The 27,835-nt window shown below is 39.4% G+C and overlaps 5 protein-coding genes and 1 non-coding gene across 9 annotated transcripts; 3 read left to right on the forward strand and 3 right to left on the reverse strand.

The window, feature by feature from the left end:
- Window positions 1-498: 498 nt before the first annotated feature.
- LOC116207857 lies at window positions 499-2,733 on the reverse strand. The gene is made up of 4 exons (XM_031540976.1): window positions 1,845-2,733; window positions 926-1,760; window positions 580-693; window positions 499-503 (listed from the first exon to the last, which is right to left on the reverse strand). Exons 1-4 carry the CDS (start codon window positions 2,730-2,732, stop codon window positions 499-501), a joined length of 1,842 nt encoding a protein of 613 aa, XP_031396836.1. The 5' UTR covers window position 2,733.
- A 1,862-nt stretch (window positions 2,734-4,595) lies between these two features.
- Window positions 4,596-10,722, forward strand: LOC116192084 (cellulose synthase A catalytic subunit 3 [UDP-forming]-like). Of its 4 annotated transcripts, none has more exons than XM_031520511.1 (16): window positions 4,596-5,037; window positions 5,149-5,223; window positions 5,373-5,423; window positions 5,575-5,773; window positions 6,002-6,222; window positions 6,312-6,375; window positions 6,489-6,690; window positions 6,827-7,093; window positions 7,217-7,562; window positions 7,652-7,789; window positions 8,070-8,195; window positions 8,323-8,535; window positions 8,646-8,910; window positions 9,040-9,242; window positions 9,339-9,689; window positions 9,877-10,461. In XM_031520511.1, the coding sequence occupies exons 3-16, from the start codon at window positions 5,400-5,402 to the stop codon at window positions 10,459-10,461; spliced, it is 3,204 nt and encodes a 1,067-aa protein (XP_031376371.1). In that variant the 5' UTR covers window positions 4,596-5,037; window positions 5,149-5,223; window positions 5,373-5,399. The 4 variants fall into 4 exon arrangements, with proteins under 4 accessions (XP_031376371.1, XP_031376372.1, XP_031376370.1 ...); XM_031520512.1 differs by having other exon boundaries at window positions 5,176-5,223; XM_031520510.1 differs by having other exon boundaries at window positions 4,597-5,037; window positions 5,173-5,223.
- Window positions 10,723-13,549: 2,827 nt separating this feature from the next.
- On the forward strand, window positions 13,550-14,937 carry LOC116196498. Its single transcript, XM_031526244.1, has 3 exons — window positions 13,550-13,766; window positions 13,927-14,187; window positions 14,389-14,937. The coding sequence occupies exons 1-3, from the start codon at window positions 13,710-13,712 to the stop codon at window positions 14,581-14,583; spliced, it is 513 nt and encodes a 170-aa protein (XP_031382104.1). The 5' UTR covers window positions 13,550-13,709; the 3' UTR covers window positions 14,584-14,937.
- A 3,246-nt stretch (window positions 14,938-18,183) lies between these two features.
- TRNAS-GCU lies at window positions 18,184-18,265 on the forward strand. The gene has a single exon. It is a non-coding gene; the product is annotated as a tRNA-Ser (tRNA).
- Window positions 18,266-18,654: 389 nt separating this feature from the next.
- On the reverse strand, window positions 18,655-20,363 carry LOC116207867 (peptide-N4-(N-acetyl-beta-glucosaminyl)asparagine amidase A-like). The gene is made up of 2 exons (XM_031540984.1): window positions 19,382-20,363; window positions 18,655-19,253 (listed from the first exon to the last, which is right to left on the reverse strand). The coding sequence occupies exons 1-2, from the start codon at window positions 20,361-20,363 to the stop codon at window positions 18,655-18,657; spliced, it is 1,581 nt and encodes a 526-aa protein (XP_031396844.1).
- Window positions 20,364-21,195: 832 nt separating this feature from the next.
- LOC116195775 (transcription factor MYB83-like) lies at window positions 21,196-23,633 on the reverse strand. Its single transcript, XM_031525117.1, has 2 exons — window positions 23,055-23,633; window positions 21,196-22,784 (listed from the first exon to the last, which is right to left on the reverse strand). The coding sequence occupies exons 1-2, from the start codon at window positions 23,378-23,380 to the stop codon at window positions 22,031-22,033; spliced, it is 1,080 nt and encodes a 359-aa protein (XP_031380977.1). The 5' UTR covers window positions 23,381-23,633; the 3' UTR covers window positions 21,196-22,030.
- Window positions 23,634-27,835: the final 4,202 nt, after the last annotated feature.

Below are 27,835 nucleotides of genomic sequence, written 5' to 3' on the forward strand. Positions count from 1 at the left end.
GGCTGGTGAAATGGAGGTTAACATCCATCATCATTCATGCACTATCCTATCCATTCTACTTAGAATAACCCACAAAAAAGGAACATATCCACAAAAAAGGAACATTCAAAAGCGAGACATGCTGTTGTTGCTATTGCGGGACATGTTGTTGCTGCGAAACATGCTATTGCTGTTGCCACAGATTTTACTGTTTCTGCTGGTGCTAGAATTACTGCTGCTGCTGCTGGCTCATATTCTGCTGCTTTTACTTATGGGAAAACTGTCCTCCCAATCTCCCTTGATGGCAAATTCTTACTTGTTCACCAGGCATCTACACGAAAAATGTGAAATGTGTTTCTCTTATTCCATAAGCACCATTTAAAGTGATAGAACTCATATGACCTTACATGAACAAATGTAATTCCTGTTTCTGTCCCAATTGTAACTCCATATCCCTTTACTGCTTGTGCTTTCTCCTTGTGAACTAAAGCCTCATAAGAGGATCTTTGTTGCTTTCTTCTAACCTATAATTGACATGGTTCAATGTTAGTTAAACAATAACAGTACCATTGAAATAAAACTTACTAAAATAATACTTACAGGTAGCTTTGATGGTCCTTGGGCCATCTGTCCTGGAACCACCTGATTTGATTGCACCTGACCTGAAGCCATCTAACTTGAAGAATTCTTGTGTGGCCTTCCCCTCTTCTTGATCTGATTAAGAGGGATAGCATATTACATGAGCTGGGGATGTTGGTTAAGAGAGGTAAGCATATTATTTATGGTAGCTATGTTAATGTTATGAGAGAAAAGCATATTACCTGAGCTGGTACTGCTGGTTCTTGTGCTCTTCCCTTGTCTTTGCATGTCTTTTTGTTGTGTCCATATTCATGGCACAAACTACACTTCATCTCAACTCCTTTCTTGGACAATTTGTTGGGATTACCTTTCCCGTTATCCTTCTCACTTTTATCCTTTTTTCTGGCCTTTTTTGGTCTCCCTATTTGCCTTCTAACTATTGGAGGTAATATAGGTTCACTCTCGACCTTTTCCCACATTTTTTTCCCATTTAGTGGCTGTAGAAGCTGATCATATGCCTTTAGATAGGTGTTCTTGGTGTAACAATCATCAACAAAATCCTCTGCATCCTTTCCCAACCAATGAATGCCTGCAATGGCATGAGGACAAGGTATTCCTGTAAGATCCCACATTCTACACCCGCAAGTCCTATTTTTGAGCTCCACACCATAAGTGTCATCTCTATATACCACCTCAAATACCTCACGTCCAGCATGTGTGGGTGTGCATAACGCACTAATGAGCTTATTCTCTTCGAGCTTCTTCCTCACCCTAGGACATATGGTGTCATTGCATTTCAATATCATCTTCCTCTTATCCGCCAGTCTTTTCATCACGACCCTCCTTATATCCTCTAACATGTCTATTATTGGTTTTGTCCTTGCATTCAGTATATATGCATTAAAGCATTCAGACATGTTATTGTCAACTACCTCACACTTGGGCCAAATGCTGATTTTATGCATGCAGAACTTCTCTAGTCCAACTGCCTTAAAGTTATCATGAGCTTTTTGGGAATGTACCTTCATTTGATTCATGACTTCATTAAATTCAGCTGCTGTTGGGCACTTGACAGCCTTCCAAAAGAGGTTCGTCAATGCATATGTAATCTTATTATTCTTCTTCCAATTTGCATAGAGGTGCCTTGCACAAAACCTGTGCTCGACATTAGGCATATATGCTCTCACTGCATTTTGAAGTCCCTACAAGAGAGAAGAAAAAACATATCAGATTAATATTCCATATATGCTGATAGAGATAATTGAAAATAAATATGCAATTATTACCTTCTGTTGATCACTCAACATTGTCCAACCAAATCCATCTGAAATGCCCAAATCATAAGTAAGCCTATGGAGAAACCACCTCCATGAGTCTTCATTTTCCCCTTCAACCACAGCCCAAGCTATTGGGAACATCTGATTATTCCCATCCCTACCAATTGCACTAAGCAATTGTCCACCAAGATGTGTCTTAAGGAAGCATCCGTCTAGGCTAATCACAGGCCTGCAACCATTCAGAAATCCTTGTTTCAGCCCTTCAAAGCCCACATAGAACCTCTTGAATATAGCAGCTGATTCAGGAACATTCCTCTCAACCATCATATCAAACAAACTGTCTCTATTTACCCTCTTCAGTTCTGCAATATAAGATGGCAGTAAATTGTAATGCTCACCCAATGACCATCTGATGATAGTAAGAGCCTTTGCCCTAGCTCTATAACAGACAATTTTTGTGACTTTTAAAGCAAATTTCACATCAAGGTCATTCATCATTTCTGTAATACTCCAATCTGGGTTTTGCCTAAACCTCTCCAAGTAATGATTTGCAAGCCATTCCAATGAAGCTTGCCTATTCCTTGCAGATCTATAGCACCTATGCTCTGGATCATAAATCGTCACCACAAATGCATCTTTCCTCTGAGTCTGTCTACCATATATTTTCCATGGACAGTTCTTTGCACACCTAGCCTCTGCCTTCTTCACACCAGACCTGACCCATCGAATAGACTTCCCATTCTTAACTGCATAATCTTGCACAGCTTGCCTGAATTGCTGTGACGATTCAAACCTCATCTTAAGGCAAAATTCATCATCTCCTTTGCCCGTGTAAGGCTTTCCCTTATTTGTTCTCTTCGTTTTCTTACCTTCGTCTTCACTATTCTCTGGTGTCATCACTTCATCATTGGACAAAGCATAATCACTATGAGCTTCTACTGGTGGTTCTTCTTCAGTTGCCTCCATAACCTGCACATCATGTAATCCTTCCCCTTCAAACTGCACATCATGTAATCCTTCCCTCTCAACCTGCTCAAAACCTCCACTAGAACTTTCACCTTTACTCTTTCTCAACCTATAATTCCTCAAGTTTGCTAAGGCTGCAATATATTCATCATCCCCATCATTTGACAACTCATCACATTCAAATTCATTACCTACAGATTCATCATAATCATTAGCTTCAAAATCAGTATCCCTAACCTCGTTCCCTTTCTCACCACCCTGATCAGACCCTTCATGAAGACCCTGAACATGAAGATGCAAATTGTCACTTTTCTTATCTGCTTCTACATATACATGAACACACCCATGTTGTACCCCTAGTTCAGCCATCTTCATAACTTCACGATCAGACTTTATCTCAACCAATCCATAAGACATACATTGCTTTGGCACATGGTACCACATTTTAATGGGTTCCCTGTAATTTAAGGACTCTAGTGTGTTTTTGAGCTCAACTCGCGACATTCGATCGTAATCCTCTTCTGATGAGATGAGTTCACCACCCACATAATGGATCTCAGGTAGCAAAACCATTTTCCCACCATGATGTAATAGGAGCACAAAAGCTGAATCCATCCTATGTATGAATAAAGGCAACATGCAAAAACACCATTAAAAATGAAAAATAAAAAGATACTTTTTATTAAAGTAATCAACCAAAAAGTAACACAGTGACTCTGTTGGCCTCAACAAACTCAAACAAAACGAAAAAAAAAATCAACTTCATCGAAGCAAGGGATCACCTGTAAACAAAAGGACACCAACAGGTCTTCTACCTGACAAAGCAAGAGCTCAACAACCAGTCACTTGGATAATGGGACCACAAATCCAGACCACAGCTGAACAAACATTCCACGCGTATGCTTCTCCTCGTACAACTCTGCACGGTTAGCTTTAAGCTCCAAAAAGCTTTTACCTTGTTTTCTCCCCTGTTTCCTTTTACTTGCGATTTTCAACCCTAAATGGAGAGGAGGTGAAATCTCCTTTTTGCCAAACCCCATTAGACAAATAGAAGAAGAGGGTGAGGGGCAACACGTAATTTCATCAATAGGGTAATGGCGGGAATCCACGTCAGCCGACGTTAGCCACATCACGACCGTTAAAGTGCCACATCGGACAATTCTGTTTAAATTGACAGGTCTTGCCGCTTTGTGCTAAACGTGATAGGAAATTAAAAGTTCGTGAATTTCTGTGATAAAAAAAATAGTTTGTGCTAAAATTGATAGAAAGTGCAAAGTTTGTATTTTTTTTGGTAATTTACCCAAAAAAATATATAGTCTCCTTCTGATCTGACCCAATCCGTGTAAAGGTGCATACACCCGGGTGCATGATTTGCTAACTGAACAGTTATGGGACCCACGCGGTCTCCCTCTCTCTCTCTCTCTCTCTCTCTCTCTCTCTCTCTCTCTATCAGGGCGTATGAGCCAGGTTGCATCCAGTGTTAAGTAATTCACCGTTAACGTGTCGGACCAGGATGTTTGTTTGTTTGTTTGTTAGCTTCCTCGTCCTCGTCCTCGTCCTCGTCCAGCTGGATGTTATCTTATGTTTTTTCACTTTCATTTATTTATTTATTTATTTTGTTCTCGCTACTTCCTTCCACCTCCGCTTCTCCTTCTATCTTCTTCAGCTTCAATTTATCCAAATCTAAAAATAGTCTAAGCTAGAGAGCAGAAACTCTGCATTAATTAATATAAAAATAATAATTTGTCGTTTATTAATTTAATTTTATTCAAAGCCTCATCTTTTCTGTTGGATCTGGGTAACTAACCAGCTGAAGAGGAGGACTGGATGCATCAGTGGAAGGTAAAGAAGAAGAGTCTGGAGGAGGAGAGCTGAGTGATCTGTGATCTTCTTATTTTTTACTGTCCCTGAGACTGTCGGCGGGCAGTCTAATCTCGCCTTTAACAGCTGCTCCTTCCTGTCGCTTTCGTTACTTGGAACTGGAACCCATTTTCTCCTAATCTTCTACTGAAATGCAGATTACAGCTATTATTATTTCCAGAGAGAGAGAGAGAGAGAGAGAGAGAGAGAGAGAGAGAGACTAATTTGATGAGCTAATTAGTGAGAGAAGAGCGCTTTGCTTATATTAAGCGACAGCGAGAGAGAGAGAGAGAGAGAGAGAGAGAGCAAGGGAGAGGGAGAGAGAGCTTCATTGCCCTTCGCTTGTTTATGAGGTGTGACTGACAAGTGAACTGAGGTAAGGTCAATTTCAGTCCCATGTGCTTGGACGCAGATTCCCAGTTCCGGATCAATCACTCGTCTCTTCTCTTCTCTTCTCTTCTCTTCTCGTCTGTGGGTGTTCATTCAGTTGTCTCTCCTCTTCCTGTTGCAGCAGCTGCAGCTCCCAATTTAGTTTAGGGGGCTTAAAAATCGGGACTTTGAGGTGAGTTACACCGCTGAAACTTATTACCACTCTTTCTCGCTAACAGCTTAGAGCACTCTTTCATTTAGCATTTGAGAGCCCTTCTGTTATTGATCAGGCGAACATTTCTCTGAGACTTGATCATTCGTCTGATCCTTCCTCCTTTGCAGCTTGCTGAGCAACGGGTACCGCTTCCCATGGAGTCAGAAGGCGAATCCGGGGTAAGCAGCACAATTGATCATGCTTCAGCAAGTCCTGGAAATTTCTTTCCATTTCTGAATTGCTTACTTTTGCAACTTTTGAGCCATTTTTTGCCTGCGGATAGATTACTTCCTTTCGGAAATTTTGAATTTTGTGGAATTTTTTGCGCAGGAAAAGCCCATGAAGGCTCTGGGTGGTGGTCAAGTTTGCCAGATCTGCAGTGATAGTGTCGGCACAGCTGTGGATGGTGAGCCCTTTGTTGCTTGCGATGTCTGTGCATTTCCGGTCTGCAGGCCTTGCTATGAGTATGAGCGCAAGGACGGGAATCAGTCTTGCCCTCAATGCAAAACTCGGTACAGGAGACACAAAGGTTTGTATTTGTCAGAACAGAAACTCTGTTGTCCCCCTGTGTACCACCACCTTTCTGCTATAACAACAGAATTGGACCATTGTTTGATCAATTGATCGTCCTGAACCCTTAACGGGGAAATCATATGGTTACAAGTCTTAGTTGGTGTGGCATTTATCTCATCTTTAGTATGCATATATATATATATATATATATATATATATAAGGTTTTTATTCTGTTGAATCTAGGAAGCCCTGCTATTCTTGGGGACCAAGAAGAGGATGCTGATGCTGATGATGGCAGGAGTGATTTCAATTACTCCTCAGAAACTCAAATCCAAAAGCAGAAGATTGCGGAACGCATGCTGAGCTGGCATGTGGCATATGGGCAAAATGAGGAAGCTGCTGCTCCCAGTTATGACAAGGAAGTGCCTCACAACCAGATTCCTCGACTTACCAGCGGACAGGAGGTCAGTTAATTAGGCTGATGTAGTTCCTGTTTTCCTTTCCATTGGCGCCGAATCAAAATTCAACTGAGGCATCCTCGGTCCATATTCAGGTTTCTGGAGAGCTATCTGCTGCTTCACCTGAGCACCTGTCTGTGGCGTCTCCTCGAGCTGCTGGTGATTAGCATTTTCATCTTCACCCATGGATGACTGATCTTAACTCTTCATGCCAATGTCTCTATTCATACTGTGGTGGGTCTCTCATACAAGGCATGATTTACTGGTTGCAGCAAACATCAGGGTTGTGGATCCCGCAAGGGAGTTTGGTTCCTCAGGAGGACTAAGCAGTGTTGCATGGAAAGAAAGAGTTGAAGGGTGGAAAATGAAACAGGAGAAAAATGTCATCCCAATGAGCACGGGTCAGGCTACTTCTGAAAGGGGAGGCGGAGATATTGATGCCAGCACTGATGTACTTGTGGACGACTCTTTACTGTGAGCAGCTCCTGCATGATGAAGTTTATCATTTCTCGTGATTACTAACCGCCTTTCTGTAATATGAAATGTCCATCTGCACTTTCATCTCTTGTGGTTTCCTTTATTCAATCATTATTCTGGGGGCCTCTTGCAGGAATGATGAAGCTAGGCAACCACTCTCGAGGAAAGTGTCTATCCCATCTTCAAGAATAAACCCATACAGGATGGTCATAATTCTGCGGCTCGTTATCCTCAGCATTTTCTTGCACTATCGAATTACTAACCCCGTGCCCAATGCCTATGCCCTGTGGTTGGTCTCCGTAATATGTGAGATATGGTTTGCAATCTCCTGGATACTTGATCAGTTCCCAAAGTGGTTCCCTGTGAATCGCGAAACATATCTCGACAGGCTTGCACTGAGGTGGGATAAAGATTCTGTTCCAGTCTATGGATTGACTAGTAACGAGTTCTTTTATTTGCTTCATTCCCTTGGTCTGATTTTGGTTCTTTATAAATTGAGTAATTTGGAGCTCGTGTTCAACAGATATGACAGAGAGGGAGAGCCTTCACAGTTAGCTGCTGTCGACATTTTCGTCAGTACTGTGGATCCACTGAAGGAACCACCTCTTGTAACGGCCAATACTGTGCTTTCCATCCTTGCAGTGGACTACCCAGTGGACAAGGTCTCCTGCTACGTCTCAGATGATGGAGCTGCAATGTTGACTTTTGAAGCCCTATCTGAGACATCAGAATTCGCAAGAAAGTGGGTTCCCTTCTGCAAGAAGTACAGTATTGAGCCTCGAGCCCCTGAATGGTACTTTACTCAGAAGATTGATTATTTGAAAGATAAAGTTCAGCCATCATTCGTCAAAGATCGGCGTGCTATGAAGGCAAGGACTTAGTTTGGAAGTATGCTTACGCTGCTTTTCTTCATTTCATAGTCCATCTTGTTTATTCTACTGCTTCATCATCTTGACAGAGAGAATATGAAGAATTTAAAGTTCGTGTCAACGGACTTGTTGCCAAGGCACAGAAGGTTCCTGAGGAAGGATGGATCATGCAAGATGGTACTCCATGGCCTGGAAATAATACCAGAGATCATCCTGGAATGATCCAGGTGAATGCAATTTCCACCATCTTTCTGTTTATAGTCCACCCAAAGTAAATGGACCATATCAAATCCTCAATGATGTTGATTAACGTTGCAGTTGTATGTTCAATCCTTAGTGCGTTGGTGGTTTCGAAAAGATTATGTGCCTCTGTTCTTTCCTGCTCAAACTGATACTGCCATGTCCAGTGGTTTATGCAAAGATAATTCATGCTTTGTCGTATCAGATTCTTCCGATTTGAGTTGTAGTACTTTGCATCAAAATAAACGTATCTTCCATCATTTGCAGGTTTTCTTGGGGCAAAGTGGAGGACTCGATGCTGAGGGTAATGAGCTGCCGCGTTTGGTCTATGTTTCTCGTGAAAAGCGTCCTGGCTTCCAACATCACAAGAAAGCAGGTGCTATGAATGCTCTGGTGGGTGGCTCAGCTGATTATATTCTATCTTCCTTAATTCATTCAGGCCTAGTCTCTCTTTTTTGTGTCAAAAGTGCTTCATTCAAGGCTCATCTTATATCTAAGGAAGTCTTTGTCTTCAAATCAGGTTCGCGTGTCTGCTGTCCTCACCAATGGGCCTTTCTTGTTGAATCTTGATTGTGATCATTACGTCAATAACTGCAAGGCCTTGAGAGAAGCAATGTGCTTCCTTATGGATCCAAACCTTGGAAAACAAGTTTGTTATGTACAATTTCCGCAGAGATTTGATGGTATTGATAGGAATGATCGTTATGCCAATCGCAACACTGTCTTCTTCGATGTAAGTGCTCCATCTCTAATGCATGAGTTCTGAAGTTCTTCCCTTAATGATTTGGCATTTTATATCTCAATATACTGGTGCTGACTCCTTATATTTATTGTCGATGTTAGATAAACTTGAGAGGTTTAGATGGAATTCAAGGTCCAGTTTATGTCGGAACAGGCTGTGTCTTCAGTAGAACAGCCTTATATGGCTATGAACCTCCAGTTAAACCAAAGCACAAGAAGCCAGGAGTCCTATCTTCTTTGTGTGGTGACTCTCGGAAGAAGAGTTCGAACTCGAGTAAGAAAGGCTCGGACAAGAAAAAATCTGGAAAACACATGGACCCCACTGTACCTATCTTCAGCCTTGAGGATATAGAAGAGGGCGTGGAAGGTATGTATTTATTTGTAAACTCATGACATATAAAAATTTAAGGAGGAAAACCAAAGGAAGTATATAGAATAAGAATTTCTCAGTCCTTTTTTAATATACTTGAATTCCTTTTGCCTGTGTTTGTAAAAGGTGCCGGGTTTGATGATGAGAAGACTCTCTTGATGTCTCAAATGACCCTTGAGAAGAGGTTCGGGCAGTCTGCTGTCTTTGTCGCCTCCACACTCATGGAGAATGGTGGTGTTCCTCAATCTGCAACTCCAGAGACCCTTCTTAAGGAGGCCATTCATGTCATCAGCTGTGGTTATGAGGACAAGACTGACTGGGGAACTGAGGTCTATTATCCAATATTAATTCATTCTCTTGTTGTAGTCTCTTGCTATTACTACTCAACTCTTAAAAGGGCCCAATGCGTCTTTCTGTACCTGCAGATTGGTTGGATTTATGGTTCAGTTACAGAGGATATTCTCACGGGATTCAAGATGCATGCCCGTGGGTGGCGATCAATCTACTGTATGCCTAAACGACCCGCCTTCAAGGGTTCTGCTCCCATTAACCTTTCCGATCGCCTCAACCAGGTGCTTCGATGGGCTCTTGGTTCCGTTGAAATTCTTCTGAGCCGGCACTGTCCCATTTGGTATGGATATGGTGGAAGGTTGAAGTGGCTCGAGAGGTTTGCATATGTGAACACAACCATTTATCCAGTTACTGCTATCCCACTTCTGATGTATTGTACCTTGCCTGCCGTCTGTCTGCTGACAAACAAGTTCATCATCCCACAGGTTTGTTCTTTGACTTGCCATGCATATATTGCACTTGCAGATAGATATTGAGATATGAACAGAAGTCGACTCTTGTGTACAAGATATCTTAAGAACTAGGTCCCATTCTTTCTTTCTTTCTTTCCTTTTTGGGTTTCTTATATTAAGCTGTTTGTGATGGTTAGTAGTTTTGATATTCCTGCTGCAGATAAGTAACATTGCAAGTATATGGTTCATATCTCTCTTCCTGTCAATCTTTGCAACCGGTATCCTTGAGATGAGGTGGAGTGGGGTTGGCATTGATGAGTGGTGGAGAAACGAGCAATTCTGGGTTATTGGAGGCGTTTCTTCCCATCTCTTTGCCGTCTTCCAAGGCCTCCTTAAAGTACTCGCTGGGATTGACACGAACTTCACTGTGACCTCAAAAGCATCGGACGAGGATGGAGACTTTGCAGAGCTCTACATGTTCAAGTGGACGACTCTGCTGATTCCACCCACGACCCTCCTCATCATAAACATAGTCGGGGTGGTGGCAGGGATCTCCTACGCCATCAACAGCGGGTACCAATCCTGGGGCCCGCTCTTCGGGAAACTGTTCTTCGCCTTTTGGGTGATCATTCATCTCTACCCGTTCCTCAAGGGTCTGATGGGACAGCAGAACCGAACTCCCACCATCGTGGTTGTATGGTCCATCCTGCTAGCATCCATCTTCTCCCTCCTCTGGGTTCGGATCGACCCCTTTACGACCAGAGTGACTGGACCAGATATCGAGGCATGTGGGATCAACTGCTGATTATTATTAGTATAGAATAAAATGGGAACTTTCAGAACTCCCTACTTGTACAAACTAGGGATGATAGGAAGGAATGCATAGTTATATATATATATATATACATACACATATACTTCGGGGTTCCAAACATTTTTGTTTTTGTCAAGTGAATGTTCTATGGTTAAGTGTCTGGTTGGAGACATGTGCATCTCAATTTGTATAAGCAAATGTATAAAATACTTATATGCAAGATATATACGTACTAAGCCAATTTTGGTCGTATGTGAATGACTTATTGTCAACTTACAATGCAGAAACAAATATGTCAGAGCGTGTGAAAGTAGAGTTAAATATGGTTTGTACCCAACTTTGAGCCTAATGATAAAAGTGCCTCCTGACTTTTCGCTTAACCTATTTAAAACTCAACAAAGTGCACTCCAGGTACTTTTCCGATCATTTTTTCTGACCAAACATCAATTTATTATTTATTTATTTACTTCAGTTTTTAAAAATAATTTAAAATTTAAAATATGATATTAAAGGAAGAAATCCTGAATCTTGAATGGAAAAGAGAGTTTTTTTTTTTTCCTCTCTAAATCTCTCTGCAACCATCCACGAACAAAATAACACTAACACTCTCACCCACGGGCAGAATACGAAAATTGCAGACTTTATTATAGAGGATCAAGAGCTTATGCACGAATGTCATTTCCTTATTTAACCTAACCAAGCTAAAGTAGGCACAATATGCTACGGGGAGACAACTAAACAAAGTAGCCCTTATTGCGAGGGTTTTGGTTAATCTGTTAACCGAAGTATGAATCCAAAAAGTCCGAATCGTAAATAGACATAGATTGAACTGAATCATATTTACATGAAAAAATCGGAGAAGAGCAAGGATCTTTAAGCGAGAGAGATTTGAGCAGGGAAGGGGGAGGTGGTGGCTAGTCGCCTTGCCACCGGCAGTTGATCTCTCTTGAGTTCTTTTGTTTCTTTTTAACGGTAGTTGATCTCTCTTAAGTTCTTTTGTTTCTTTTTATCTACTTTTTCAATTTTTGAGATTATGTTTTAAAATTTGAAATTCAAATTAATGATAAATTAATTTTTGGCAAAAAAAAAGTGGTCAGATAGTAGCTTGAGTTGTACTTTGCTTCTTTTTAAAGAAGGGGGGCAGCATATTGCAAAATTTTGAAGGTTAGAGGGCACTTTGCCACTAAGTTCAAAAGTTGAGGCCAAACTGCATTTTACTTGTGAAAATATATGTACTTGTTTGTTTACTCGTTGGCAAATTGAAACTGTATTTATTCGTTATTATAATAAGCTGTTCCATATGATTTCTATCTGACATTCGTTTAACGTTTGGATATTCAATGTCCTATTTCCTGACCCATTTCATACTCTTTTTTTTATCATACAAAATATGTGAGCGTTGCTAGAGTTGAGAGTTTCCTAAACTTACATTTTTTAGGATGCTTAACAAATAATAAGACACTATCTTGCAAGAATCTTTTTATTTTCCTTTTTATGAAGAGTCCATTTCTTTCATAGTCAATAAAATACACAGACTCAGCAACATATACATATAATAAATCCCCACCATAAACAAAACACATAAAAGACCCACTAAATACTAGAGTAATGACATTTGTGCCGAAGTCAAACCTCCGAAAATGCAAGTGGCAATTTTGTAATTATTGACACAATCGAGGGCAATTAATTAATGTGAGGGAGTAGGCATGCTAGCTCATCATCCGAATCAATAGGAGGAAGAAGTATTTTCCTATATACAATGGTAAAAAAAACCAGTCAGCTCGTGCAAGCTACAGATCTACTAGCATAACACAGTTAAAACTGTAGACTATAAATCGCCTTTGCCGTTGCCGGAGCCTCCATTCAAACTTACTGCGGTTGACAAGCAATGAGCCTAGACCGAACTTATTCGAGCCACGAAACAGGGAGCTCCCCCGGTCAAAACCGCAACAACCCGCCTTGCGAAACCCTGATTCGAACCCCAGAGCCCTAAAACCTCCACGGACCAGCACCTAGCTCGGAGCCCTGCAAAGGAAGACTCCAGGACACATGACCCCTCTCTAGGCCGCAGCTGAGCTTGAGGTCAGCACCGAGCAGACCTTTGGGCGAGCCACTACTGTACTGGTCGGGGATGACGATCCATGCTCGTAGCGGATGAGAGGAGGAAAAAAACAAGAACAAAAATTGCTTTTTTTTTTTTTGTAAGAAATAGCTTACAGACATATTGGACAAACTGCCAGTTTGTGTGCCTTTTTCTCATTCGATCTTCCAATATTCCTTCTTTTAAGGAATCTCCTTATAAAAGTTAATAATTAGTCCCAAAAAGTATATCGTCACATTTGTTAATGGAGCGAAGTTAAAATGTATATATTTAAATGAGATTATAATGATGGTTAAAAAAAATGTGAGAATATATAATTAAATAAGATGAAAGATAAAAAAAAAGTAATGATTATATTGTTGGATTGATAAAAGAATGGAGTGAAGTGAGGAAATTTATTATTAAAAATTTGATTGTAATAACAATTAGGAAAAATATGTATGATTATTATTAAATAGGAGAAAAGGATAAAATAGTAATAATTATATTATTGAATTTGAATAAAAAAAAAATTGAAGTGGAGTGGATTTATAATGGAGTTAACCTCCACTATCAAACGAATTACAATGATAGGCGGGCAAAGTTCGTTACTACGAATAAGATGGAGCATAAGCCCAACAAGAATGAATTGACTGCAAAGAGTTCAAACCAGCCGGGGCCCAACATAAGGTTAGCTGCGCATTAAAAGAGGAGAGAGAGAGAGAGAGAGAGAGAGAGAGAGAGAGAACAGAAAAGCCCACACAAACTGATATGCAGCGTGCGGCGGCCCCTCTGCATGCAATACGTGACGTGCCCCGATAGTTCCCACTCTGGCCCTATCTATCGTCGACATCACACTACGCGGAAGCAACGTGTAACTCAATCCCATGAGGGGTCGACACTTGTCTGATATTGTCCCATGCATGCTGCAGCATATCGATCCATATCGGCCGCCATATCCAGTACCTTAATTAATTAATTAGTTGTCTCACCCTCTCTATAGAGGGACTATTGTATATGTATATATATAAACGCAAATATTGTAAGACCGAAGAAAGAAGAATCAACATTATTGTTCGGTTGGCCGTGAAGATCAAGTCACATCGCTATCAGATATAGCTGCAGCTGCTGCCGCTTTAATTAATTTGCCGAAGAAGAAATGGCAGAAAGCTGTGTGGAACCGTTGCTCTCTAGGATCCATCGCTTAGACTACATGGTACGTAACGTTGATAACTATAACCAAGGATATCGCTTATCTTTAAAATTAATTTGGTATGTCCATGCATGTTGGATTGGAGTAGAATTTTATACAGTTACTATGTTTGATATGATCGATTATTAATTAATTAAAACTCATATATATAATAATTACACAGTTAAAGCAACTGGAGGAGATTAGAGGAGGAGCCAGCGGGGATGGCTATGTTCGTCATGGATCATTCACGAAGAGCTCCATGTCCACGTCGGAGCCATCCACCCCATCGAGCGGCACCGATGGAGGAGCCTCCTTGAGCAATGACTTCTCCCCTAGGAGCCTTCAGAAGCACTGCCGTCCGATCGACAGCGTCATCATGGAGGCGGAGTCCAAAGGGACGCTCATCGAGAGGCTCGATCACGTTGAGGAGCGCCTCTTGAAGGTAATAATATTAATTAAAGATTCATATTATTAGTCGACCGGGAGCAGAGCACACGTATACATATATACCAAGATATATATACGATGTATAGGAGTTAGTTATATATCGGTGAATGATTAATAAATATGTAGGGAATTAATTAGGCGCTGAACGATCAATCTGATCCTATGTGGCGCGGGTATAAATATATATTTGGTGCAGCTGTGTATGCGGATGGAGGAGGAACTGGATGCTGTGAGACAAAAGGAAGATCATCAGATCAGGATAATTGAGAATACAGATGAAAAGGCCCCTAGGAAGAAGAGTAAGAAGAAGAAGGGTTTGAAGCAGATCGTTAAGAAGTTGGTTGGAGGAGGAGGAGGAGGAGGGAACCCCGACCATTCATCACCGTTATAGTCTGACCAATACACTGTCCAGTTCCATGGTTGTCTCAAATAATATTTCGGACACTGATCTCGAGACCTGCTTAATTAAGTGTCATGTACTCTTGTTTCGTTCTATGCGTGGACTGACTAGTGAGATATATACATATATGTACTTACGTGTGTATATATGTACGTACATATATACAAAAACACGTGGGGGAGTACTGTTGAGTAGGTGTTCCGTTGTACTGTGTAAGCTCTTGATCAGCTGCTTTTGTGAGATTAAAAGTATTTGGCCGGAGACTTGACTGACTAGTGTTGTAGTTGCATTGGGAATCCAATAGTTATATATCAGAAAGATAGCCTGAAAAATCAGTTACTTTCGTGAAATTTCTCAATTTATTCAATTTTAAAATTTTAGTTTGAAAAAATCACAATGTTTCCCTCTGCTTCCTTGATCTATTAATCCGTTAATTAAGCCGTCGAATTACTCACGTGACCGGTAACGACGCTGACGTGGCATACTGTTGTCTACGTGGATGACAAATAAACTTTTTAATTGAAAAATTACATAGTTTTTTTCCCTCATCTATCAAAATATCTATATAGTTTGCTTTTTTTTCTTTTTATTTATCAAAATATCAATAATATTTCTCTCGTCTATTAAATTATGGTCTTTTTTCAAAAATCACATATATCAAATTATGAGTTCTTTGAATAATTATAAGTTTGAATTATAAGTACATATATATATATGTTGATTTGAATATTCAAAAGAATTTTTAACAGAAAAAAGTGTTAAATAATTGCAAATTTATTATTTGTAATCAAAAGAATATTCATATATGTTATTACATTAAGTAATATAGGAATTTAGACATATTATACTGCAAAGACAATAATCATGCTAAAATAACTATTTCAACAGACACATCATCTATAAAATTTTAGCATTGTTATTGAGCATGGTTGAACTTATTGGACACAAGGTCCAATTGCTTTGATATGGTTATTTTGGCACGCCACATATAAATATAAATTTTTGGACCGATTATTATTAAATTTGATAATGCAGATATGATGAAACTGCTGAAGATAGATATTCATCATCAAAATTTAACATCTAAACTATCGAGAAAAAAATTAAATAGCTAAAGAACTTAATTACCTCCAAAAATTTAATTGTAGATGTACCTAAAATTAAACTGCATACATGCGAGAAAATAACAATAGATCTCGCATATCTATATCATTTTGGCATGGCTATTTTCTTTGTAGTATAATATATTTAAGTTTTTATATTACTTAATGTGATAACAGATATAAACATCTTTAATTTGCAAATGATAAACTTGTACATGTTCTAACACTTCATTTTTATTAAAAATTCTTTTAACATTCAAATCAACATACATATATATGTCTCTAGTTCAAACTTGTAATAATTCAAAAAAGTCATATTTTGGTATATGTGATTTTCGAAAAAAGCCATATTTTGGTAGATGAAGGAATAAAAGCAGAATATGTGATTTTTTAAAGTTATCGATATTTTGGTAAATGAGGAAAAATTTATTGATATTTTGGTAGATGAAGGGAAAAAAACAAACTATGTGATTTTCTAGGTGAGTTTGTGGAATGTCATCCACGTGGGCAACCGTTTGCCATATCAGTATTGTTAATGGCAATGTCAGTAATTTTGACGGCCCAATTAACATATTAATAAATCAGGGAAATGGAGGCAAACGTTGTGATTTTTTCAGGTCAAGATTTAAAAAATTGCTAGATCGAGAAATTTCATGAAAGTAATTAATTTTTCAGGTTATTTCCCCTAATATATTAGTATGATTGATTTCCTTCAGTTCCTAAAATTGTACAAGCTCATGTTGAATTTTCTGATCGGCTGTGTATTTTTAATTAACTAGAGATAGAAAGGTTCATGCGCATGTGCTGTCTAGAGTTTTTAGTCATATATATATATATATATAAAAGACCGTGACCACTATTGGAAGGAGCATGCAGGTAATACAAAATTTTATTTGTGACTAATCTTATTCATGAGGATTTTTTTTTTGTTTATTTGCGATTTTAGTTAAGTTTCTTTGTTTACAAAATATTGTGTTGGGTATACATTTTTGTACTTCCAATAATGGACAATCCTCGGTCCATAGGATAGAACATACTTTATATTGTTATTATGAAGATAATAAAATAATCAAAGTGTATACATATTCACAAGCGGTGGGTTTTTCTTTTATATAATTATATAAATATACATACAAAAAGACTCTTTGACTTTTATAACTAAATAGACTTCTGAAATTTTAGAAGAGAAATGACGAGATTATGACATATTATTTGTTGTGTTATGATTAGTTGAAATTTTAAAAGTCACTTAAACACATGATATCTACGTTTTACGTGGTATTAACTGGTGAGTTGCTATGGCTTTTATAATTTATAGATGTAGATTATCAAGGTAGCTAGAGAAGGATGCTTGGGCTGCTACTTTCGGATTTGTGTATGGCAAAAGCCCATGACAAATTAATTAATCTTTCACCAGGTACCTGAAGGGACCTCATCCAAATTAGTTATTATATAAGGGAAGGCTAGATATGTAAGTTTTGATCTGATGTGGAGATAATTTGTATTGAATATATTTGTTATATTGACGACATGGAAGTCTTGAATAGGTTCCAAGTTAATCTAATAATTTGTTCCATTGGGTTCTACGTGACCATATATGTGCACTTTTGAGGGTTATTCGACTCTTGCTTCGTCCGGATTGGACGGTGGTTGTGGAGCCCGTGTATCGCGAAGCAGATATGTGTGTCGAGTGCCGACTGATTAACCAATCATGCGCTAACTCTTCCTTTTTTTCTTCCTGTAGAAGTTCATAAGTTTAGTCTGTCCTCGTGGACTTGATTGAATTCCATTTAAAGATATGTACGGGGCTATCATTTCTCGCTATATTGTATTTCTTGATTACTTTTTAATTTAAAGTAATTTGACTTTGACTTCAAGTTTACCCAAAATATAAAATATATATGTTTTTTTTTCTTTTTTTTTCTACAAACAAGATTCATAGGTTAATACAATAAAAGAGAAATTCTAATAGCACTAATAAAGTGAGCACAACTAATCCCACCAAAAAAATCAAACGCGAGACCTCTTGATCATACGGACGCGTGCATCACTGCGTTATACACTCTTTCTCGATCAAAGTTAGTTTTAGATATTTTGTATTTGTTAATTTTTCTTGTTCTGTCTTTACATTATTGTATGTATTCGAGCTTTTGCAGTAAAAAGGTTTCTAGTGGGAGCTTAAGAACCTGTGACCTATGCCATGTCATATGCGCATGTAATCTTCACTGGGGAATGCTGGATTTTGATTCACATGTCGGAATTTTTATTTTTATTTTTATTTTTGTCACAAGAAAGGTCCTTTAAGAGTAGTACAGCGCCCACATTTCGGATTTAAAAGTCTAAATTAAGATGCCACCATTCATGTGATAGGGTCCTTTTCTTCTCTTTTTGGTTAATTGGTAGGATGGTCATTCTGGTCATGCCATAACGTCGAAGAGAGCGTCTCCTGACCGACTTAGTCATTTAACTCGACCAAAAGATATCAAATGTCGCTTTGGCCGAGTGGTTAAGGCGTGTGCCTGCTAAGTACATGGGGTTTCCCCGCGAGAGTTCGAATCTCTCAGGCGACGATTTCCGTTTTTCCTTTTTTTTTTTTTTTTGAATTATCTCTTTCCCGCCGCCTTCTGTTATTGTCAACTCTGTTCTCTGCTTCTGTTACTTCAATACACAGTTTCACTTCAACTGAAAATTAAACTAAATGCAGAGAATCAAAGCCAAGCATAGGGTAGGAGTAGGACTAATCTCAATCTCATCTCCTCATTCACATAGACAACGCGGCACAGCTCAGCACAGCGCAGATATGAAAATAAAAGACTGATGAATTAATTGATCCCTCCCTCCCATTATCTTCCTTACATTATCACAGCTAATTAAACTTCACCATATTCTATCTGGCTACAACAGTAGTAGCATTAGCAGTAGAATTAGAAGATTACGCGCATAACATGACCTTTTACCTTCAGATAGCAGATGACGAGGTGGAGGAAGAAGAACCACACAGATAGCTCGCTTCGTCTTTCAAAAGCCTCCCGTTCTGCGCTGCAGCCTCCCGGATACAGCAGCCGCCTCCACTCACACCATCCCTGTACTTTAAATTCTGCTCCGTTCTTGCACTGCCGCCCACCACCATCTCATCTTTCACAGTCACCCACCCGCACGTGGACTGACTGTTGTGGTACACTCTCGACCTCTTCCCTCGCACCAGCTTCTCCTTCATCGTCACATTGGCCGACCCCGAGTAGTACGTGCTCCTGTCGGGTCGCCGCATGGTATAATAGGAGGTGACACTCATGGGGTACTTCCTCTTCATCGTCACAAGAGAGAACAGCTGTCCTGTTTCCGTCTCGACCTGCACTTCCCTCTCAGACTCAATCTCATGCTTGATCTCCATGTAACGCCCACTAAGGTCGAATCTTATCGAGTTCTTCAGCTCAGTTTCCTGCGATACGCGGGTCGTGAAATTACCCTCACTGGATAGGACCCAGCCTGTAAACCTGCTCTTCCGTCTGGCCCTTAGTTCGAGGCGCCGCTCGAACCCCTTGAATTCGGACTTCTGTTCTATACGGAGAGCAGGGTAGTAGTGGTAAACAACCAATCTTGCTTCGATTTCTGGAGATGGAGGTTCCCGCTCACGAGCCAAAAGGGATTGCTTCGGGAGACCCCGATTCCGAACTCATGCGTTTCACCGTCAATCATGGACTCCAGGAAGGGCGTCAGATCGATATCATAGGTGGGGTGATCGAAAGCTCCAATTGCCACTATAGGTTCCCAGAACAAAGGATTGATGCTTCCTGGAAATATCACTGGGAACGGGACCTCTGATCCAACGATTTTCCCATCTATCATCACAAAAACCTCCTTGAAAGCTCCAGACTCGTGCTTACTTGAGAAGTGGTTTGCTCTCGGGATCGAATTGGGCCTATGCGATGGCCAGAATTCGTCATCACCGTCAGAGGACACGAACAGTTCCAGGATGGCCCGCATGGTATTTGATGGCATTTCGAGTCCAACGGAGCGGACATCGAACTCACTCTCAATCTGGAACCAAAGCCCCTCATCTTGGTTTTTTTTATTGGACAAGGGGATAACTAGATCGGGCGGTGGATCATAAAGGCCACCCCCGCCCTTTAGAGCCCCTTCACAGGACATGATTGTCTCACTGGTCATCGATGATTCTGAACTTCGAGAAAGATACTTGTAGTTGTAGTAGAAGATGCTTACATTGACTTGGTAGGAGGCTGGAGAGACCGAGAAGCTTTCATTGCCCCTCGTCCTTAGGGACGTCAGGGTGAGGCTAAGGTTTGATTTCTCAAGCAGAGAGGTAAACCTTGTGACGTCCTTCCGAACCTCCCAGAACACTTCAAGTCCATCTTGGGTCGACTGGGGTGGACTCATGCGGATCAACTCTGCCCCATCAAGCCATAGGGCAGTGACATCATTCAGGTTTGGTAATGGGTCAGATAGGAATTGCCTTGAACTCAAACCTGGAGTGCCCCAGACTTGGAGGGCCACGTGTGACCAAGGTGTGGAGCAGCCCGATGGTGGAGAATAACGAGCTGTTGCCGAAGTTAGGAGGGAGATGGAGTGGGCGCATGATGGCGCCAGATGATCGGACCGATGAGGCTTAGTGAGCTCAAAGTAATGCACTGGCCTGGGTTTGGGACCCATAGAGGCGACTGTAGGAAAAGTTCTACTAATCTGGCTAGTGTCGAAATGTTCTAGACGTGCTGAATAAACATGGGTCGGATGAGGGAAGAAGAGGAGGAGAATCAGAGAGATGAGCATTCTTTGCCTCGAGCAAATTTCGCATGGCATTGCATTAAAGTAGGGCGGTCGACGTCTATGTTTAAGTTGTTCACCGACTTTAAATGAATTCTATATATTCATCAAGTTAACGGTGTGGAGCTTTTATGGGAGGGAGGTTGTTGCTAAATGCTAAGGGAATAAATGTGTTGGTTTAATGGAGCTTTCATGGAATCGATTTAATGTAATTGTAGGAGGATCACAAAATCTGGTGAAGCTTGCGCGTCATGGATGCGGCTTTTTGTTCATTTAATCAAATAGGAGATGAGTGTGTACAGCTTGTTGCTTATTATTACTCAACATAACTCGAGGTCGTTTGCTCTTAATTTTGATTGCACAAAATGACAGATGCTAATCCTTATTGAAATATTCCTTAATAAATTAATTAAAGACGGTATTGATTTGCTGATCGATGACTTGGGTCTCTTGATCAACCTATAGTGATAATTTAGTAGAGCCGGATTCTTTGTAAGATGACTCACTTTCTCAGTTGTGGTGAGACAGAAGGAACCATGGAATAGGACATCTTTGTGCATTATTGGGACAAAGTACGTACTGCAAGTGAGAAGTCTCCATCGATCGATCCATCTAGCGCTATAGACTGGCATTGTTCCAATATTATATTATATTATATTCTACTCTATTCTATATAGCAGCAGAAAAAAACAAACACAGATCAGACAGACAAACAGAGACAGAGACAGAAGAGTTTTGCTTCTTATTAAATGCTTCATGTAGTTTACATGATCAATATATGTTTCTTTACATTCTCTGAATCCCTCGTCGACCCATTTATTCTTCTCCTCCTCCTTCTCCACATGCAACTACTTGTACATACATTTATTTCCATTCCCGAGTATATTTGCCGAATCAAAGTATTCACATTTGCTCTCATCCGCAGGAACGATCGACCATCATCTCGCTGCAGATATCATGTTCACCACTCACCAAACTCTTCTTCCTATAAATGCCCCTCCATACCGACCCCACAGAAGAACGAAAATTGAACCGAAATATACATGCATGTACAAGAATTTCCATTATCCCCCTCCCCGGCACTTATTTCACACTTTCATCCTCCAAATGTTGCAAAACTTATAAATCTAGCTATGAATCTCACATAGGAAACTTCCACAACTGTATGTGATATGTGTGTCATCTGAATCTGACAAGATATTCCCGAAGATGATGGAATAAAAACTTGGAGATCAAAAGGAGAATGTGGATAGAAAAGACGGACGTGGTGTGTGGTAGTACTACCCTAGATTTGGAGCTCTAGTAACTAGCATATATGGACTTGTAAGAGTAGAGGTGATATAAGCTAGCTAGCTTGCTCGGATGCTAAATCCAGTCCAGTTCAGATGAATCAACGGAACAGACGCGCACTGATCGCTGGTCCGACCATTGCCAGATCCACTAATTATCCATTGATTTGGTCTGGGAGAAGACCCGACCTAGCTGCCTTTTTTTTTTTTTTCCGGGGTCTAGAATGATGTGTTATATGGTATGTATATTGATGATCATCAAGGAACTTAGAAATCAAGTAAAGGGAATGAGGATATATCATCCATCAAGCCCTCCAAGTCCCATTCTCCCATTCTCAAGTTTGGTCCTCTCCGCAAATGATCATTCCCAATCAGCTCTAAGGAAATCCCCTCCATTTTCAAGCTCTCAGCAGTGTTATTGAAGCAATAATCATTGGAGAAGAAGCCTCCATTGTTACTCCTCACATTGCAATTATCAGTAGTACTATTGATGCTGCAACTCAATGCAGCTGAATTACTCATACTTATGTCCTCGGAGCCACCAGAGCTATTACCAAATGGAGCAACGGAGAATTCGCTCAACCCTATCTCCATTTTTCCAGGAATTGAATTCAAAAAATCCCCATAACGATAATCATCTCCGAAAACGGATCCCTGTGCTATGCACGGTGGCGAGAAATAAAAAAGCCCGGCTCCTCCACCAAGGACGTCATGGCAATTATAACAGTTATTACCTTGCATATGGAATAAGGGATCGTGCTGGTTTCCCATGAACAAGTTCTGCATTGACTGCAAGGACGACGGAGGCGACAATGAGTCCATGCATGCAGTCATGGTGTCATGCTCCTGCATTGCCGGCGTGATCCCTCCAAGAACATTGTCCCTGGGATCTGATGAATCACTGTCATTCGGCGATGAGGTGAAGGAGTTGATTTTCAGTCTCTTCTTCAAGGTGGAGTTCCAGAAGTTCTTTATCTCATTATCGGTCCGTCCAGGAAGTCGTGCAGCAATTTGAGACCATCTGAATATAATTAACGGATAACATGTCGTGACAGATACTTATACACGGATGTGATCAACATATACTAGCGATAAATATTCAGTGTGAAATAATTTTAAAAAAATTATAGTACAAAATTTTTTCCAGCTTTTGCAAACATGCGTGGTTGAATAATTGAAAGTGCACTATGTATGTTGTAGCAAAGCCATGGAATGCTGATTGGAACTAAGACTATTGCCATGTAAATGCAAACCATTAAATGTGTGTATATGCACTACAGCTAGAGCGTACCTATTGCCGAGAATGGTGTGCAAGTGGACGATGAGCTCTTCCTCCTGGGGGGAGAAAGCGCCCCGTTTGAGGTCGGGCCTGAGGTAATTGATCCAGCGGAGACGACAGCTCTTGCCACACCTCTGGAGGCCGGCATTGCTGGCAATGTCACTCCAACAGCCCTGGCCATTGGTGAGCATGTACCTCATCAGCTTCTCGTCTTCCTCAGGAGACCACAAGCCCTTCCTCAGCTTCATGTTGTTGTTTTTATTCTGGCTGTTGTTGCTGCAGTTTACTTTGTCCTTTCCCATATTGGTAATATCACCTGGCGCTGCAGGTTTCCTCATGATAGAAATGATGAAGAGAGAATCGAAGCTCTCTCTCTCTGTCTCTGTGATCTCTTTTCTTTTTTTTGGTTGTTGTTGTTGTTGCTTTGTTCTGAGCTTTAACTATCTTGATGGGGATTAATATGAGAGAGATATATAATAAGGGGCGGGGTTGTATGAGATATATGGGGGTTTTGAACCAATTATACTGAGACACAGAAGAAAGAGAGAGTGCATGTAGGAGAGAAGCAAAATAAAAAGGGGAGGAGGAAGAGGGAGCTGATGAGGAGGAGAAGAGGTAACGGGAGGCTTCCAATAGTGGCAATGGTGATGATGATGGTGACGGTTGTAAGAGAACATGGAGGAGGAGGTGGTAATTGCTTAGGAATTGGATATAATGCAAAATACAACAGCATATTTTATATATATATATATATATATGTGTGTCTCTTATTTTCCTCCTTATTGATAGTTTTATAAGTAAGCATATTATATAGAGAGAAAGAAAGGGGGGAGATGGGAGCTAGCCATAGAGGAATTATAATGGGGCATGATGGACTATTAAGTCTAACTAGATGAAACATATTATCGCCCATGATTGATTCAGCAGAATTGTAACCCAAAAAAAAAAAACAGAGAATCAGCAGAATTCGTCTATAAGGAAGTTTTTTTTTAAAAAAAAAAACGTATCTATATGGCATTGTTATGATTCTATCTTTTTTTAATTTGTGACCATATATTTAGTTTTATTTCTTATTAATCATACTTCGAGTAAGGTTCTTTTGGTTCTCATATGAGTCGATAATGTGCTACCAAATAGTTAGTTGATACTTTTGTGTTAGAAAAAAAAATACGATTTCCGTAATTCGTAGGGTATGAAAGTTTATATTTTGTTCATGTGAAGACACTAAGAACTTGGATGAATAAATGATTATTTTTTAAATTTTATTATTAATGCTATAATAGATGACATTTCATCTTTCATAACCAAAAAAAGTTTTAACGTTTTATTAATGATGTGATCTAATAATACCACGTCATTTTTCACGAATTTAATTACAAATAGATGTCATTTGGTAAATTTATAAAAATCATTCGATATTTATAGTTAATAACCATATAGTAATAATTAATTACTGAATTAGATAATTAGGGGGGTTGTGTCAATTAATGGATGATGTCTGAAGTGAAATTAATTAAGAGGGAATATTGAGGATAGGTGTAGTTTAATTAGTGGCGGGAGGGTAGGGGAAGAGTGGACTAAACGGATCGGAGGGGGGACCGGAGGGCCTCCTCCTTCCTTCTTCTTCACCTTCTTTCTTTCTTCCTTTCTTTCTTCTTCTTCTTCCTCTTTCTCTCTCTAGCTTAGTCTTCTTTCCTTTGAGAGAAAACAACATCTCAGACAGAAAGAGAGAGAGAGAGAGAGAGAGAGAGAGAAGGAAAGGGTGTGTGTTGGTGTTCTTCTTGAGTTTGACTCAATCAATGTTCGTCCTTTTCGTTTCATTTTTCTTCACTCATAAGGTAATCATCTTGTCTCTTGTCGCCCTTTCTCTCTCTCTCTCTCTATCCCTCCCCCTCCTCCTATACCCTTAATCATAATAATAATAACCTATCTAAAAATTCTCTTGATTCAAAAAAAATCTTAAACGCGATAATATGAATTGTAATTTATATAATATTTGAAAATATTATTATTTTATAAATGTGAGTATTAGGATTCGGGGATGATCTGGCACATTGCTTCAGAGAAATTTAGCATTTCTAATATATATATGTCCTTTTATATATTATTTTTTGAAATGTAAAAGGAAAAAAGAATCAAAACTACTACTCAATGTGTGGATATGATCGATCATTTGCTTCTCTTTCACATAATACTCTTAGCTACTGCCTTCTATTGTATTACTCTCTCTCTCTCTCTCTCTCTCTCTCTCTCTCTATCTATCTCTATCTTCCCGTATATGCTTACGCTACACGTGCACATGAAGTAAAACATTTTTAATATTTTTAATAATTATTATTTACTTATTTTTGGTTAATTGTTTGGTTGCAAAAAGTGTTATTACATGTTGGACGTGTTCCTTCGTTTTTGTTAGTTCATCGTATATATTGACCCATTTCGCAAATTAATGCTGCATGGTGTCATGGGTATATTATTCTTTTTGCTTCATTTCATCTAACCAACGTCCTAACTAACATGCTTCAACAGCAAAATTTGCTCAAAACACACGCACTCACAATGTTTATATATACACTACATATATAGCCAGCTATAGATATCAGACGGCATACATGTACATAGTCCATCGGGAATATATATATACGCACACGCACACACCCAATACAGAGACATTATAGTTCTACATAACACAATATACCATACGACCGACCTCGCTCCACAATGCAATATATATATATGTTTCTTTTTCTATTAAAATGGAGACTCATTGACATAATATAATCAAATAGAAATCTGAATATCTAATGAAGAATTACGGGTCCCACCGAGCATCAAACCTAGAACCTCTTATTTATAAGGCGATGATGTGTGCCGCTACGCTACACTCTTTTTGAAAGGGTAAAAAGGGATATATGTTATCACCAATTAAGTTTCTCTTAATTATTAATAACAACCTAAACTAATTCTCGAATTTGAGTCTTATTGTGAAAGGAAAAAATCCCAGACTTAGATTAATAAGAGATTATTGGACTTCCGAATACAAGATGGTGTTATATCATTCAAGTGTGTATGCAAATATATATAGCAGGCATTTTCTACTTTAGTTTTATGTTTTTTTTTTCTGATTCTGACGTGTGTCTTCCTTAAACACAAGTTCAACTTTAACCCTTCTCTAAGCAGTCATCAGGAAGGAATCTTCAATGAAAAATTTTCAAGGGGACCATAGTCGCCATCGATGAATTCTGAAGGCAATAATATATATACATACCAAAATATATATTTGTATATGAGGGACATGGGGCATTTCCTTTTCACCCTGCCTGCCTGCCTGCCTGTGCCGGAAAATATATATATCTGTTGATCTTTCCCAGCTGACTGATCTCATTTTCCTTCACCTACTCCCCTTTCCGTTTCGATCCACACAGATATATAGAAATTAAATGATTTGAAACAAAAACAAATCCAGCTGCCTGCAGTACTGCACGATGCACATTTAAAACATCCTAGCTAGCTAGTTGTAAGTGTCGATGCTTAACAACATATGGTCTGAGTAATTTGTGATCGGGCACTTGTGGCGCTGCAAGCTCTATGTGAAGCTAGGCTGGGCTGGGCTATGCTCTTTCGTGATTATGAATATGTTTTTTATAAGTAGTTGTTGCATATTCTCTCTAATTAATTGGGTTGGCATTAATCTTCTGTTCTGTCATAATTAAGTAAAAGAAATTAAATCAACATCGATGCGATAGTCTCAAAGTTTATCATTTCATTATCACAGACGATTCAGCCAAATATAAATATGAATTAATCAAATATACGTCATGATCATTAATTAATTAATATATGAGACAATACAAATATTATATATATATATATATATATATTTAATAGTAAATAATTATTGGATCATCAGACATTGATACTGGGCAGATAAAGACACTTCCTGAATTTCCTGAGAGGGAAACTCAGAATCCACTCAAAATGTTGAAGAAGCTGATGCCTCTCCTGCTTAACTCTGATTAAGAAGAAGAGCTATCTATCTATCTCCAGCTGTCCTGTTTCTGTATGGGAAAGATCTATCATCCTATGCATACACATATATATAATATATATACGTATGTAAAATGAGGCATTCCCAAGCAAACCCGGCTGGTACTTAGCCAGGAAGACAAGCAATTACAACAAATTAATATTAATATATATGAACTAGCCAGCCGGCCATTTGTCGACCCCAACATAGCTTGTACATTTTCTGTATATATCCCTGCATGCCGTGCTTCCTTTGACTGACTATATCTTCAAGTATCAGCCAAGTTCTTTGAGATATGGATGGAGCCTCCATGACCCCAATAGGCTAGTAGCACATAACATAAATATATATATATATATATATATATATATATATGTGAGACAGTTCAGAATCCTTGCAGGAAGTTGCCTTAGCTATTAATTTGTAACGTACGTTGATAATGAGATCAAGCCAGTTAATATATCTTTAAACTTTTGATTATTATCCATCTCTCAATAGGAAAATCTTTGTGAAACTTGGAGTCCGGTTTGTTTGCTGCCTTATATATTATGGAAGGTTGCTTTCCGATACAAAACCATTGTGTTTTGGCCACCAGCCCGGAAAGATAATCAACTTTGTGTTGTGTACTAGCTAGGGCGGCCTTCTCCAAACTGAGATGACCCATGCACGTCTCTTCCTCCATCGCGTTTGTCGATGCTTGTCAGTTTCCATATTGCAGATTACGTAGTTCGAGCTGATCACAATAACATAAATTTACGTTTTCATGATA

This window comes from Punica granatum, chromosome 1 (assembly GCF_007655135.1).
Source record: "Punica granatum isolate Tunisia-2019 chromosome 1, ASM765513v2, whole genome shotgun sequence".
NCBI classification, from domain to species: Eukaryota; Viridiplantae; Streptophyta; class Magnoliopsida; order Myrtales; family Lythraceae; genus Punica; species Punica granatum.

Excerpts from the sequence above, each read along its gene's own strand:
- LOC116207857 (XM_031540976.1), bottom strand. The coding sequence starts at position 2,732 with ATGACACCAGAGAATAGTGAAGACGAAGGTAAGAAAACGAAGAGAACA. Across the intron at positions 1,761-1,844 it reads TGTTGAGTGATCAACAGAAG|GGACTTCAAAATGCAGTGAG; the intron begins GTAATAATTGCA and ends TCTCTCTTGTAG. Across the intron at positions 694-925 it reads TGAGAAGGATAACGGGAAAG|ATCAAGAAGAGGGGAAGGCC; the intron begins GTAATCCCAACA and ends CCTCTTAATCAG.
- LOC116192084 (XM_031520511.1), top strand. The coding sequence starts at position 5,400 with ATGGAGTCAGAAGGCGAATCCGGG. Across the intron at positions 6,691-6,826 it reads CTTGTGGACGACTCTTTACT|GAATGATGAAGCTAGGCAAC; the intron begins GTGAGCAGCTCC and ends GGCCTCTTGCAG. Across the intron at positions 7,094-7,216 it reads CTCGACAGGCTTGCACTGAG|ATATGACAGAGAGGGAGAGC; the intron begins GTGGGATAAAGA and ends CGTGTTCAACAG.
- LOC116196498 (XM_031526244.1), top strand. The coding sequence starts at position 13,710 with ATGGCAGAAAGCTGTGTGGAACCGTTGCTCTCTAGGATCCATCGCTTA. Across the intron at positions 13,767-13,926 it reads TCCATCGCTTAGACTACATG|TTAAAGCAACTGGAGGAGAT; the intron begins GTACGTAACGTT and ends ATAATTACACAG. Across the intron at positions 14,188-14,388 it reads TTGAGGAGCGCCTCTTGAAG|CTGTGTATGCGGATGGAGGA; the intron begins GTAATAATATTA and ends TATTTGGTGCAG.
- LOC116207867 (XM_031540984.1), bottom strand. The coding sequence starts at position 20,363 with ATGGGTCCCAAACCCAGGCCAGTGCATTACTTTGAGCTCACTAAGCCT. Across the intron at positions 19,254-19,381 it reads CCTGGAGTCCATGATTGACG|AACAGAAGTCCGAATTCAAG; the intron begins GTGAAACGCATG and ends CTCTCCGTATAG.
- LOC116195775 (XM_031525117.1), bottom strand. The coding sequence starts at position 23,380 with ATGAGGAAACCTGCAGCGCCAGGTGATATTACCAATATGGGAAAGGAC. Across the intron at positions 22,785-23,054 it reads CACACCATTCTCGGCAATAG|ATGGTCTCAAATTGCTGCAC; the intron begins GTACGCTCTAGC and ends AATTATATTCAG.